A 15,015-nucleotide genomic window follows, 5' to 3' on the forward strand; every position below is an offset into this window, starting at 1 on the left:
TACTTCCATGGACAACACATTATTCACTACATACTCAGTAGTTTATGTGAATGTTGAGATCCCGATGACATACAGTTGAAGTCAGAAGTTTACATACACCTTAGCCAAATATATTTAAACTCAGTTTTTCACAATTCCTGACATTTAATCAGAGTAAAAATGACCTGTCGTAGGTCAGTTAGGATCACCACTTTATTTTAGAAGGTGAAATGTCAGAATAATAGTAGAGAGAATTATTTATTTCTTTCATTACATTCCCAGTGGGTCAGAAGATTACATACAGTCAATTAGTATTTGGTAGCATTGCCTTTAAATTGTTTAGCTTGGGTCAAACATTTTGGGAAGCCTTCCACAAGCTTCCCACAATAAGTTGGGTGAATTTTGGCCCATTCCTCCTGACAGAGCTGGTGTAACTGAGTCAGGTTTGTAGGTCTCCTTGCTCGCACACACTTTTTCAGTTCTGCCCACAAATGTTCTATTGAATTGAGGTCAGGGCTTTGTGATGGCCACTCCAATACCTTGACTTTGTTGTCCTTAAGCCATTTTGCCACAACTTTGGAAGTATGCTTGGGGTCATTGTCCATTTGGAAGACCCATTTGCGACCAAGCTTTAACTTCTTGAGATGTTGCTTCAATATATCCACTTAATTTTCCATCCTCATGATGCCATCTATTTTGTGAAGTGCACCAGTCCCTCCTGCAGCAAAGAACCCCCACAACATGATGCTGCCACCCTCGGCTTGCAAGCCTCCCCCTATTCCTTCCAAACATAATGATGGTCATTATGGCCAAACAGTATCTTTGTCCCCATGTGCAGTTGAAAACCGTAGTCTGACTTTTTTATGGTGGTTTTGGAGCAGTGGCTTCATCCTTGCTGACGGCCTTTCAGGTTATGTCGATATAGGACTCGTTTTACTGTGGATATAGATACTTTTGTACCTATTTCCTCTAGCATCTTCACAAGGTCATTTGCTGTTGTTCTGGGATTGATTTGCACTTGTCTCCCAGAGACAGAACGCGTCTCCTTCCTGAGCGGTATGACGGCTGTGTGGTCCCATGATGTTTATACTTGTGTACTATTGTTTATACAGATGAACGTGGTACCTTCAGGCATTTGGAAATTGCTCCCAAGGATGAACCAGACTTGTGGAGGTCTACAATTTTCTTTCTGAGGTCTTGGCTGATTTATTTTGATTTTCCCATGATGTCAAGCAAAGAGGCACTGAGTTTGAAGGTAGGCCTTGAAATACATCCACAGGTACACCTCCAATTGACTCAAATGATGTCAATTAGCCTCAGAAACTTTCAGAAACTTTTAAAACCATGACATCATTTTCTGGAATTTTCCAAGCCGTTTAAAGGCACAGTCAACTTAGTATATGTAAACCTCTGACCCACTGGAATTGTGATACAGTGAATTATAAGTGAAATAATCTGTCTGTAAACAATTGTTGGAAATATGCCTTGTGTCGTGCACAAAGTAGATGTCCTAACCGACTTGCCAAAACTATAGCTTGTTAACAAGAAATTTGTGGAGTGGTTGAAAAACAAGTTTTAATGACTCCAACCTATGTGTGTGTAAACTTCCAACTTCAACTGTATGATCCAGATACCTACATCACATCTTACACCCTGGGGTTCGACACTTCCCCTACACTACCACCACACCACGTCTTGGAGGATGTATATTGGTGTAGAGTAAAGTTTCCCCTAGAAGCTGATCCTGTGTCAGTTTTCTATTTCCCCCACTAATGGTTAAGGTGATGATTTGGTGATGGGAAGCTGATCCTAGACCTGTACCTAGGGGAAACTTCATCCCAGAGTTTTAACACTACCACACCACATCTTAAGAGTGTATATTCATGCATTCGTTGTTGTTCTTTATTATTACATGTTGTGATATCCATTTGGTATAACTGGAATCCATCCTTGTGGTGTAAATATGTCCTGAGAAGTTCATCCATATGTCAACTAATGTCATCTGTATGTCAACTAATGTCATCTGTATGTCATCTGTATGTCAACTAATGTCATCTGTATGTCAACTAATGTCATCCTTATGTCAACTAATGTCATCCTTATGTCAACTGTATGTCAACTAATGTCATCCTTATGTCAACTAATGTCATCTGTATGTCAACTAATGTCAACTGTATGTCAACTAATGTCATCCTTATGTCAACTAATGTCATCTGTATGTCAACTAATGTCATCCTTATGTCAACTAATGTCATCTGTATGTCAACTAATGTCAACTGTATGTCAACTAATGTCATCCTTATGTCAACTAATATCATCTGTATGTCAACTAATGTCAACTGTATGTCAACTAATGTCATCCTTATGTCAACTAATGTCATCTGTATGTCAACTAATGTCATCTGTATGTCATCTACAGTATGTGTCATATGGCAAAGTTCATCCAAATACAATTGTGACCAATTTTTTTTTTTAAGTGTCTTATTGGCCGTTTGACCAAAGCATGCACGAGGACACACAAACAAGACAACGCTGCTCCGTTGATGAAAATATTACCGCTTAAGAAGAGCTGACCATACTTACTGTAGATTACTGTTTTAATTACAATGCCAAAGGAATATGTATACTTGTTTTGTTGGCTGTGTTGGGTTTTACTGTATGTGTCCCAAACGGGACCCTCTTCCCTACATTGAACACTACGGGCCCTGGTCAAAAGTAGTGCACTATGTAGGGAAGAGGGTCCCGTTTGGGACGAGACCTGTGTATATTGACATGTATTACAGCCTACTGTACTGTTTATCGTTGTATTATAAAATTTCGCAATTATAGGGTTGGGACCAATCCAAACGTACAGTTAAATTGAAAATTCCCTTAGTCAGGTTAGGATTTACTCCTGAATCTAGAATTATACGGCTGTGTATTTTGTTTTCTGTTGTTTTTATTTGATTTATTGAAAAAAATCTTTTTGTAAAAAAAAAACATGTGAGACGAGTACCATAATTAATAATACTATTTCAACTACCGTGTGTTTCGAGTCGTGTGTGTGTGTGTGTGTTCATGAGTTGTTGTGATTTATATTGTCATTTAGCGTAACTAATAGTTAGGTAAACAGAGCGGAAATGAAGAATAGCGAGAGAGACTGTGTGTGTGTGTGTGTGTGTGTGTGTGTGTGTGTGTGTGTGTGTGTGTGTGTGTGTGTGTGTGTGTGTGTGTGTGTGTGTGTGTGTGTGTAATACACTGAACAAAAATATTAACACAACACGCCACAATTTCAAAGATTTGACTGAGTTACAGTTCATATGAGAGAATCAGTCAATTGAAATTAATTCATGAGGCCCTGATCTATGGATTTCACATACAGATATGCATCTGTTGGTTACATACACTACATTACCAAAAGTATGTGGACACCTGCTTGTCGAACTTCTCAATCCAAAATCATGGGCATTGATAAGGAGTTGGTCCTCCCCTTTGCCGCTACAACAGCCTCCACTCTTCTGGGAAGGCTTTTCACTAGAACATTGCTCTGGGGACTTGCTTCCATTCAGCCACAAGAGCATTAGTGAGGTTGGGCACTGATGTTTGGCGAATAGGCCTGGCTCGCAGTCAGCATTCCAATTCATCACAAAGGTGTTCAATAGGGTTGAGGTCAGGGCTCTGTGCAGGCCAGTCAGGTTCTTCCACACCGTTCTCGACAAACCATTTCTGTATGAACCTTGTTTTGTGCATGGGGGCATTGTCATGCTGAAACAGGAAAGGGCCTTCCCAGAACTGTTACCACAAAGTTGGAAGCACAGCATCATCTAGAATGTTTGCTGTAGTGTTAAGCTTTCCCTTCACTGGAACTAAGGGGCCTAGCCCAAACCATGAAAAACAGCCCCAGACCATTAATCCCCCACCAAACTTTATAGTTGGCACTATGCATTCGCGGAGGTAGCGTTCTCCTAGCATCCGTCAAATCTAGATTTGTCCGTCCGACTGCCAGGTGGTGAAGCGTGATTCATCACTCCAGAGAACGCGTTTCTACTGCTCCAGAGTCCAATTGCGGGCTTTACACCACCCAATGCCGACGCTTGGCATTGCACATGGGGATCTTTGGCTAATCGGCCATGGAAACCCATTTCATGAAGCTCCCGATTTAACAGTTCTTGTACCGACGTTGCTTCCAGAGGCAGTTTGGAACTCGGTAGTGAATGTTACAACCGAGGACAGATGATTTGTATGTGCTTCAGCACTCAGCGGTCCCGTTCTGTGAACTTGTGTGGCCTACCACTTCACGGCCGAGCCGTTGTTGCTCCTAGACATTTCCACTTTACAATAACAACACTTACCGTTGACCGGAGCAGCTCTTGCAGGGCAGAAATTTGACAAACTGACTTGTTGGAAAGGTGGCATCCCATGATGGTACCACGTTGAAAGTCACTGAGCTCTTCAGTAAGGCCCTTCTACTGCCCGTGTTTGTCTATGAAGATTGCACGGTTGTGTGCTCAATTTTATACACTTCAACTATGACAGACAAAATGAGAAGAAAAAATCCAGAAAATCACATTGTAGGATTTTTTATGAATTTATTTGCAAATTATGGTGGAAAGTAAGTATTTGGTCACCTACAAACTAGCAAGATTTCTGGCTCTCACAGACCTGTAACTTCTTCTTTAAGAGGCTCCTCTGTCCTCCACTCGTTACCTGTATTAATGGCACCTGTTTGAACTTGTTATCAGTATAAAAGACACCTGTCCACAACCTCAAACAGTCACACTCCAAACTCCACTATGGCCAAGACCAAAGAGCTGTCAAAGGACACCAGAAACAAAATTGTAGACCTGCACCAGGCTGGGAAGACTGAATCTGCAATAGGTAAGCAGCTTGGTTTGAAGAAATCAACTGTGGGAGCAATTATTAGGAAATGGAAGACATACAAGACCACTGATAATCTCCTTTGATCTGGGGCTCAATGGTCAAAATGATCACAAGAACGGTGAGCAAAAATCCCAGAACCACACGGGGGGACCTAGTGAATGACCTGCAGAGAGCTGGGACCAAAGTAACAAAGCCTACCATCAGTAACACACTACGCCGCCAGGGATTGAAATCCTGCAGTGCCAGACGTGTCCCCCTGCTTAAGCCAGTACATGTCCAGGCCCGTCTGAAGTTTGCTAGAGAGCATTTGGATGATCCAGAAGAAGATTGGGAGAATGTCATATGGTCAGATGAAACCAAAATATAACTTTTTGGTAAAAACTAAACTCGTCGTGTTTGGAGGACAAAGAATGCTGAGTTGCATCCAAAGAACACCATACCTACTGTGAAGCATGGGGGTGGAAACATCATGCTTTGGGGCTGTTGTTCTGCAAACGGACCAGGACGACTGATCCGTGTAAAGGAAAGAATGAATGGGGCCATGTATCGTGAGATTTTGAGTGAAAACCTCCTTCCATCAGCAAGGGCATTGAAGATGAAACGTGGCTGGGTCTTTCAGCATGACAATGATCCCAAACACACTGCCCGGGCAACGAAGGAGTGGCTTCGTAAGAAGCATTTCAAGGTCCTGGAGTGGCCTAGCCAGTCTCCAGATCTCAACCCCATAGAAAATCTTTGGAGGGAGTTGAAAGTCTGTGTTGCCCAGCAACAGCCCCAAAACATCACTGCTCGAGAGGAGATCTGCATGGAGGAATGGGCCAAAATACCAGCAACAGTGTGTGAAAACCTTGTTTTTACAGAAAACGTTTGACCTCTGTCATTGCCAACAAAGGGTATATAACAAAGTATTGAGATAAACTTTTGTTATTGACCAAATACTTATTTTCCACCATACTTTGCAAATAAATTCATTAAAAATCCTACAATGTGATTTTCTGGATTTTTTTCCCTCATTTTGTCTGTCATAGTTGAAGTGTACCTATGATGAAAATTACAGGCCTCTCTCATCTTTTTAAGTGGGAGAACTTGCACAATTGGTGGCTGACTAAATACTTTTTTGCCCCACTGTATGTGGAGGTTGTCCCACTCCTCTTCAAATGGCTGTGCGAAGTTGCTGGATATTGTTGGGAACTGGAGCATCCCAAACATGCTTAATGGGTAACATGTATGGTATGCAGGCCATGGAAGAATTGGGGAATTTTTAGCTTCCAGGTATTATGTACAGACCCTTGCGACATGGGGCACATGCATTATCATGCTGAAACATGAGGTGATGGCAGCGGATGAATGGCAGAACAATGGGCCTCAGGATAGGCCAATGGGCCTTTCCATCTCTGCGTTCAAATTGCCATCATTACAATTAAATTGTGATTGTTGTCTGTAGCTTTTGCCTGCCCATACAATAACCCCATCCGGGCACTCTGTTCACAACGTTGACATCAGTAAACTGCTCGTCCACACAACGCCATACACGCTGTTTGCCAGCTGCCCGGTACAGTTGAAACTGGGATTCATCCGTGAAGAGCACACTTCTCCAGCGTGCCAGTGGCCATCAAAGGTGAGAATTTGCCCATTGAAGTCGGTTACTACGCCGAACTGCATTCAGGTCAAGACCCTGGTGAGGAAGACGAGCACACAGATGATCTTCCCTGAGATGGGAAAATCATTATTATCTGGCAACAGCTCTGGTGGACATTCCTGTAGGCAGCATGCCAATTGCACGCTCCCTCAAAACTTGAGACAGCTGTGGCATTGTGTTGTCACAAAATTGCACCATTTAGTGGCCTTTTCTTGTCCCCAGCACAAGGTGCACTTGTGTAATAATAATCATGCTGTTTAATCAGCTTCTTGATATGCCACTCCTGTCAGGTGGATGGATTATCTTGGCAAAGGAGAAATGCTCACTAACAGGGATGTAACCTATGATAGTTGTATCATCTTTAGATCCTCGCCTCTGTCAACATTTCGAATGGATATTAACATCTCTGTTCATGAAACCGCTGCCGTGTGCATTTTAGAATGGCGTTTTCCCGTAAAAAATGCATTCTGGAACATTTGTGCGTTGGCCTTACACCGTGTTCACATTGCTGCGCCTAGAATGTGAAGAAATAACAGTTGATCAACATTTTTAAACATTCTGATCTGTTCCATCAGCCTTGTTAATTGATTCGGTCTATACCTCCCAATACACTATTTTGATAATGCATTGTGGGGATTAAGAAGTGAGAATACGCAATTCCCATAAAAGGGTACCCGAGTATACCTTCAACTAGTGGTGTCAGCTAATACAGGACTAGGAAAGGCCTAGTGCACTACTTTTTGCGAGGGAAGTATTTTGTATTAATATTTGTTTTAATTCAACACCTCTACTTCCCACAGCTATGGAATCACTATTAGTGTAGCAGGGAGTACCTTCCAACATTTGACCCGTTTCTGCCTGGCTAGAGAAAGAGGTGAAGAAAGAAGGGAAAAGACAAATGAAAGAAAGCCCCCCCCCCCCCCCCCCCTCCGACTAGTTTGACCCTGCAAGGCAGAATTCTTTTGTTTGTTTTCCTAAATGTGGGTGGGGGAGGGTAAAGGGAGGGAGAAACAGCTGATTATACTTCCATGGACACAGACATGATGAACCTGACACACACTCTCTTTTTATCTCCGTCTCTCTTTCCTCTCCTTCATCCATCTATCATACCTGCCTTAATGAAACACTTATAAACATCGGTCTGCTATGAGGGGGTTGTGGAAAGGAAGTGGTCTGACCTAACTCAGGAGGGAGGGAAAGAAAAATAGAGGGAGAGACTACAAGGAAGAAGGCACCAACTCGACTACGGAAGAAGATGCCTAAAATCCCCACAAGGTGTCCCTATTTCGCGCTCACGTGCAGTAAGAACGGGAATCAACAGTTGTGTTGGTAGGCAACTGCACAGAAGTTATTGTAAGTACAGTATTTTAGTTCCCTTATAGAAAAGTTATCATGTTATTATATTCGTTGAGTTCATATTCAATACAGTAGAATAGGATATTGAGGGGGGGTTATTCAGTATGATAAATGTGGTTTGCCAACAGTTGCTTGTTGCATGTTTGTTGTAAACGGGGTGAGTCAGAAGAACAGACAAGTTGAAAGTTGATCCTTTTAGCGGACCTGAGGATCCCCGATAACCTACTCTGTGCCACTAACACGGTTTCTTCAGCTGGTAGCTTGAAACTGTCACGTCAACATCAGTCGGTGTCATGTTCATTAGAAACCAAACAGAATGAAACGGGGAGGGAGTTAGCTGAACATGTCCGAAACGTTTATTTTCAGTTACAAAACGTTTTGTTACATTTAAAAACGGTGTGCCCTAGGCTATGACCTGAGTTGTCTGAACAAAAGACATACAAACAACCAACGGGAACAACTTCTATTCCAAAGAAGATGACATAGGTTTATGGCAAGCTCTGAACATTCTGCATATGTTTTGAATCTTAACTTGTAAGAACTGAAGCGTCGTTTTCCGTAGACGTCGGATTACAAAGAAACAAACAACTTCAAACAATTACAAAGAAACAAACAACTTCAAGTTCGCATGAATGTTTGCTACGTTGCGGAACGGGTTGTACTCGACACGTTCCACCAAAACGTGATTGTACATTATTGAACTTTTGATGTACGTTTTGTCCCGTTTGGTGAGTGTGACGCGGTGTCTTGAAGCGACGAGTGACGTGTTTAACACTGCAGTGGCCATGCTGACCAGCCAGCCGCTGACAGCGTTCCCCAACCACTCCCAGTTGTTCAAACGATTGTTTAGTGCTACAAAAGCGAACGCAAAAACGTACTGAACGCAGACCAGGAAATGTAGTCATTTGTCTACAGAAATAATTAATCAATCGTTGTCACAACTTGGCTAAGCGCACACATACAAATGTATTGCTGTGATTGTATTTCGTGTAGGGAATGTCAATTTAGTAAAATAGAGTAGTCTAGAATTGATCTTAATATAACCCGATCCGGGGGGGATTACCATACAATATTAACACTAGCCTGAACGGTAAAGCGTTTAAACTGTGTAACAATAATCAGCTGTTGCAGACAATGTTACAAATGTAGCAACAGCACTTAGTTTACTGTATCCGCTTATCAGGTGATCATGTGTCTAGAGTTACATTGTAACTTGCTTACTGACTCATTCACTAATGTTGGTACATCAGCAGTTACAAGGTAGCAGCAGCAGCCAGACGTGTGAGAAGCTACGGTTAGATAGATAGATGTTGGTCTCCTGTGAAGTTTAGCCTACTCCGTTATAAGGTAAACGTGTAACATATGTTACCATTTTCAGGGAAGGGACGTTGTTATTCGTTAGAAAAGTGGAGCGTGTGTGTGGATAATCGATTATATCGTTGTGTTTTGTTATCGTTTGCATTTTTTACGACCCACCAGTGTTTGTCTTCAGCATAGGATATCAAGAAATCTATTGATTGAGCAAAATGTTTTGCCTTCTCTATAGCGATATATAGGGCATTGGGTTGCAATTGCTAAATACATCCCGACAACTGTATTTGTGTAAAGGGGAAGTAGCCTACGATATGTCAAACCGTATTTAACTTCGTTCTCTTGTCTGGTGAACTAGACATTAGTCAAGCCGGGGAGAACAGTTGTAGCGAGATTATCATTGTTTTTCAAGGCAATGTTTCGATATTGGAAGAATTTATATAGAAAATACACATCGAATAACGACCGAGGTATATGCAACTTTAAGTTAATACTTATGGAGATGTTAATTGAAAGAAACGTATAATCGAAACATTTTTTTTACTCCATTTATAGGCGCTAGAATGGACAACGCTGGGTTTTGCAACGAGACCTATGAAAGCCTTCACAACCCGGCTAGCGATGATGAGTTGGTCGATATAGCTGGAGCCACGCTCGATTTCTCCAGCACGGAGGACGTGCCACCTCTAGACCCCGAATACGGCTCAGGTACGCGCCTACACTACCGGGGGAGAGAACTAGACGCTATGAAATTATATTAGGGGAGTCATTGCTGTGTCTGTTTGTATTTTGGGTCTTCTCGAGTGGGGTTAATTCAAGACATGACAGTTGTCTACAGAGACTACTTTGATAAACTATCGCCCTCATGCAGCTGCATGATTCTTCATTCATTCTGACAGTAGCCTAACGCTGCCTGGATACTGGTGATTCTTTGATGATGTCACAGCCCCTATTAAGCCTTATTTGAAACGTGTCTTTCTGTTTCTGTGGTCAGGCCAGGGCTCATATCCGTAAAGCATCTCACTCCGAATAGCATCTCACTCCGACTGCTGATCAAATTTTATTGGTCAGGTACACATGATTAGAATATGTTATTGCGAGTGTAGCGAAATGCTAGGATCAGTGTACGGGACGGGGTGTGTACCTAACAGCATAAAATAAACTCCTGGAACTTGGTCCCCCACTTTCTGGGCTGCTTCAGTACCTTTTTGCTTTCTGAAACATTCAATTGAAAGGAAACGGTGCTGTACTGAACGGCCAGTTTAAAAAAAGAAAAACGTGGAGAGGTTGGGGAATGTTGTCCACAAGGCCACTGCCCCATAAATCAGCACTCCTACTCCGAGGCTTTGTGGATAGTACCCATGAGTCTGGTCTGTGGTCAGATTCTAACCCTTTCACCCCACTCATTCACAAAGAAGCTTCTCCACTATGTTGTATGGTCTTCTGTCCTCACATGAATCATTTGTCTTCTGTCCTCACATGAATCATTTGTCTTCTGTCCTCACATGAATCATTTGTCTTCTGTCCTCACATGAATCATTTGTCTTCTGTCCTCACATGAATCATTTGTCTTCTGTCCTCACATGAATCCTGTATTGTCTTCTGTCCTCACATGAATCATTTGTCTTCTGTCCTCACATGAATCATTTGTCTTCTGTCCTCACATGAATCATGTATTGTCTTCTGTCCTCACATGGAATCATTTAGTGTCTTCTGTCCTTAGTATTTCCAATATATATATTCCTAATAACATAATATATTCCTTGCTCTCTGATATGTAAATCGCCAATTTAAACTGCTCTTTAAACTTCATACTCCTTTGGAATAAATGTTCATCTGCGTAGCCTAGCGACAGCTCCCCTATCACCCGTCTGTTACCGTGGTAATTGTCAGTCAATAATTACACCAGATTACGCTGTTACAAGACCAAGACTAAATGTTGATTTCCACGGGGTCAGGTGAGGGGGAAGGTTGGAGAGAGAGATGGTGAGGGGGACAGAGGCAGACCGATAGAGGGGGAGTTTAATGCAGTACTTTTTTTCTCTATTAAACTCAATTCAACATGCTTTATTATTGGCATCACACAAGTATATATTTGTGTTGCCAAAGCAGCATTTTGAACTGTGCGATTTGTGGCCTTCTCATTCATCTAAGCCTGTACAAATCACCCTCCTTCCTTCCTCAGTTCAGCATGACTCCCCTCTTACGACATCTCTTACTGGAACCTACCCCCCCCTCCCCTCCCCTTGTTTCTCTGGGATCCTGACTAACACATTGGACTCGTTTCATTTTAGGGGCTACAGGCTGTTATATGAGGGAAATGTAGTCAATACCATATTTCTTACTCCTGTCCATTTATAGATCTGTGAACACCGACTGTAAAGGGCCTAGAGAGCAAGGGGCTAGTCTACCAAGAATCTAAATGAAACTGAGCCAGGCAACCACAAGAGCCTCCCCCACGTCTCACTTTTGTCACAGTTCATTGGGTCACACAGCCCATGTCACACAGCAGCCATTACACAAAACCCCAGCCTTAATCTATTAGAAGCTATTTCCCAAGGCCACCAAGGCCCTTGGCCTATCAGAAACTGTTTTCCAAGCCCCTCAACCTATCACAGGCTGGTTCCCAAGCCCCTCTCCCCAACACACTTTCTATACTATGAGTAAGTTTTCCAGAGTAGGGAAGTGTCTCCCAGTTAGTATTAGCCAGAGTGTGGCTGGTGGATTCCCAATGAGATGGATTGGGAGTCTTGGGGACAGAAAGCGTATGAGAACCTTTTGATGGAAGGGAGTAAGATTAAGGACCCTGTCTTTCAAAGATAATTTGTAAAAATCCAAATAACTTCACAAATCTTCATTGTAAAGTGTTTAAAACACTGTTTTCCATGCTGAATGAATGAACATGCACCCGTGGAACGGTCGTTAAGACACTAACAGCTTACAGACGGTAGGCAATTAAGGTCACAGTTATGAAAAAACTTAGGACTGTAAAGAGGCTTTTCTACTGACTCTTCAAAACACCAAAAATAAAGATGTCCAAGGTCCCTGTTCATCTGCGTGAACGTGCCTTAGACATGCTGCAAGGAGGCATGAGGACTGCAGATGTGGCCAGGGCAATAAATTGCAGTGTCTGTACTGTGAGACGCCTAAGACGGCGCTACAGGGAGACAGCTGATTGTCCTCGCAGTGGCAGACACCTGTAAAAACACCTGCACAGGATCGGTACATCTGAATATCACACCTAGGGGACAGGTACAGGATGGCAACAACAACTGCCAGGAACGCACAATCCCTCCATCAGTGCTCAGACTGTCCACAATAGGCTAAGAGAGGCAGGTCCTCACTTGACATCACCGGCAACAATGTCGCCTATGTGCACAAACCCACCAGACAGGACTGGCAAAAAGTGCTCTTCACTGACGAGTCACGGTTTTGTCTCACCAGGGGTGATGGTCAGATTCACATTTATCGTCAAAGGAATGAGCGTTACACCGAGGCCTGTACTTTGGAGCGGGATCGAGGGGGAGGGACCGTCATGATTTGGGGCGGTGTGTCACAGCATCATCAGACTGAGCTTGTTGTCACTGCAGGCAATCTCAACGCTGTGCGTTACAGGGAAGCCTTCTGGATGATAGCGGGGTGAACAGGCAGTGGCTCGGGTGGTTGATGTCCTTGATGATCTTTATGGCCTTCCTGTAACATCGGGTGGTGTAGGTGTCCTGGAGAGCAGGTAGTTTGCCCCCGGTGATGCGTTGTGCAGACCTCACTACCCTCTGGAGAGCCTTACGGTTGTGGGCAGAGCAGTTGCCGTACCAGGCGGTGATACAGCCCGACAGGATGCTCTCGATTGTGCATCTGTAGAAGTTTGTGAGTGCTTTTGGTGACAAACCAAATTTCTTCAGCCTGCTGCTGCGCCTTCTTCACGATGCTGTCTGTGTGAGTGGACCAATTCAGTTTGTCTGTGATGTGTATGCCGAGGAACTTAAAACTTGCTACCCTCTCCACTACTGTTCCATCGATGTGGATAGGGGGGTGTTCCCTCTGCTGTTTCCTGAAGTCCACAATCATCTCCTTAGTTTTGTTGACGTTGAGTGTGAGGTTATTTTCCTGACACCACACTCCGAGGGCCCTCACCTCCTCCTAGGTTCTGAGTTTAAAAACTACAAACCTCAGATTTCCCACTTCCTGTTTGGATTTTTTCTCAGGTTTTTGTCTGCCAGATGAGTTATACTCACAGACATCATTCAAACAGTTTTAGAAACTTCAGAGTGTCTTCTATCTAATACTACTAATAATAATAGGCATATATTAGCATCTGGGACTGGGAGTAGGAGGCAGTTCACTCTGGGCATGTCAGTCGCTCTTCATCCAGACGTGAAAATGCTGCCCCCTATCCCAAAGGAGTTTCAAGGTGCTTTACCACCTCCAACTGGACTTGCAGCGCGTCACAAATGGAACCACGTTTTATTTTAGCGCCTAGCCACGCAGACGTTCGCCAGCGGTGTTGATTGAATAACATGTATGTGTACAGTTATTTAGCAAACGCTCGCACGCGTAACGCTGGCTGTGTGGTCTTCATGTTTTAGAATGATAATTGCCTGAAATAGTTGTTTCCAATAATATTTGTCCTCATTACACAACTGCGTAATTGTATTTTATTATGTCTTATCAGTAGTGGAACATAGATTGCTTATTGCTACCATTTACAGTCCATTATCCACCCCATCTCGCGTGTGTGTGTGTGTGTGTGTGTGCGCGCGCGCTGGAGGTCCGGAGTCCATGTGAGTCACTGCTGCACTGAGTTTTTTTTAGGTTGTTGCAATGAGATGAATTGTTAATTTTTAAACTTCTCTTCTGTCAGCTGATTCAGCATGCTGAGCTGATGTTACTGAGGAGCTCTATCACTCAACTCAGTGGGGCTGTTTCCCCGGAACACATTTTTGTTCTAAAAATGACTTTGAATGGAGAATCTATTGCCGGGGAAACAGGCCTGTAGAGTGTCACTTCAAGTTAGAATCATTAACACAAAAAATTAGTTTATTTTTATTTTTTTAAGGTCGTGTGTGTGTTTGCTCATCTGTGGTCCTGGCCTGAGCTGTGGCTTTCCTATAACCTAGATTTTGGGGTTCAGATCAGCTATTTTAACACTGTGGGTTGAAGCAGAGGCTGCTGTGATGCAGGTCTTCCTCCTGGGTAGCCCTTCATCTGGTGTGTGTGTGTGCAAGCGTGGGATTTGATTTCAGGTACTGTAGGTGTGTCTCTTCCTTCACCTAACCTCCTATAAAGCTTGGCCTGCTGAACTGTAGGTGTGTCTCTTCCTTCACCTAACCTCCTGTAAAGCTTGGTCTGCTGTACTGTGTGTCTCTTCCTTCAGCTTACCTCCTGTAAAGCTTGGTCTGCTGTACTGTAGGTGGGTCTCTTCCTTCACCTAACCTCCTGTAAAGCTTGGTCTGCTGTACTGTGTGTCTCTTCCTTCAGCTTACCTCCTGTAAAGCTTGGCCTGCTGTACTGTAGGCGCATCTCTTCCTTCAGCTAACCTCTTGTAAAGCTTGGCCTGCTGTACTGTAGGCGCGTCTCTTCCTTCAGCTAACCTCCTGTAAACCTCCTGTAAAGCTTGGCCTGCTGTACTGTAGGCGCGTCTCTTCCTTCAGCTAACCTCCTGTAAACCTCCTGTAAAGCTTGGCCTGCTGTACTGTAGGTGTGTCTCTTCCTTCAGCTAACCTCCTGTAAAGCTTGGCCTGCTGAACTGTGTGTCTCTTCCTTCAGCTAACCTCCTGTAAAGCTTGGCCTGCTGTACTGTGTGTCTCTTCCTTCAGCTAACCTCCTGTAAAGCTTGGTCTGCTGTACTGTAGGTGGGTCTCTTCCTTCAC

General features: G+C 43.4%; 1 protein-coding gene across 3 annotated transcripts in view; it reads left to right on the top strand.

The window, feature by feature from the left end:
• The first annotated feature begins 7,792 nt into the window (after positions 1–7,792).
• Positions 7,793–15,015, top strand: part of LOC139415878 (H(+)/Cl(-) exchange transporter 5-like) — a 39,051-nt gene continuing 31,828 nt past the window's right edge. Inside the window, exons 1-2 of one of the 3 annotated variants that reach the window (XM_071164011.1) lie at positions 7,793–7,831; positions 9,701–9,853. In XM_071164011.1, coding sequence (XP_071020112.1) covers positions 9,709–9,853 — 145 coding nt within the window. In that variant the 5' untranslated portion in view covers positions 7,793–7,831; positions 9,701–9,708. Of the gene's footprint in view, positions 7,832–9,094; positions 9,182–9,539; positions 9,616–9,700; positions 9,854–15,015 lie in introns of those variants that run through there. The other 2 variants (XM_071164012.1, XM_071164010.1) reach the window with 2 other exon arrangements.

Source organism: Oncorhynchus clarkii, chromosome 9, assembly GCF_045791955.1.
Source record: "Oncorhynchus clarkii lewisi isolate Uvic-CL-2024 chromosome 9, UVic_Ocla_1.0, whole genome shotgun sequence".
NCBI lineage: Eukaryota > Metazoa > Chordata > Actinopteri > Salmoniformes > Salmonidae > Oncorhynchus > Oncorhynchus clarkii.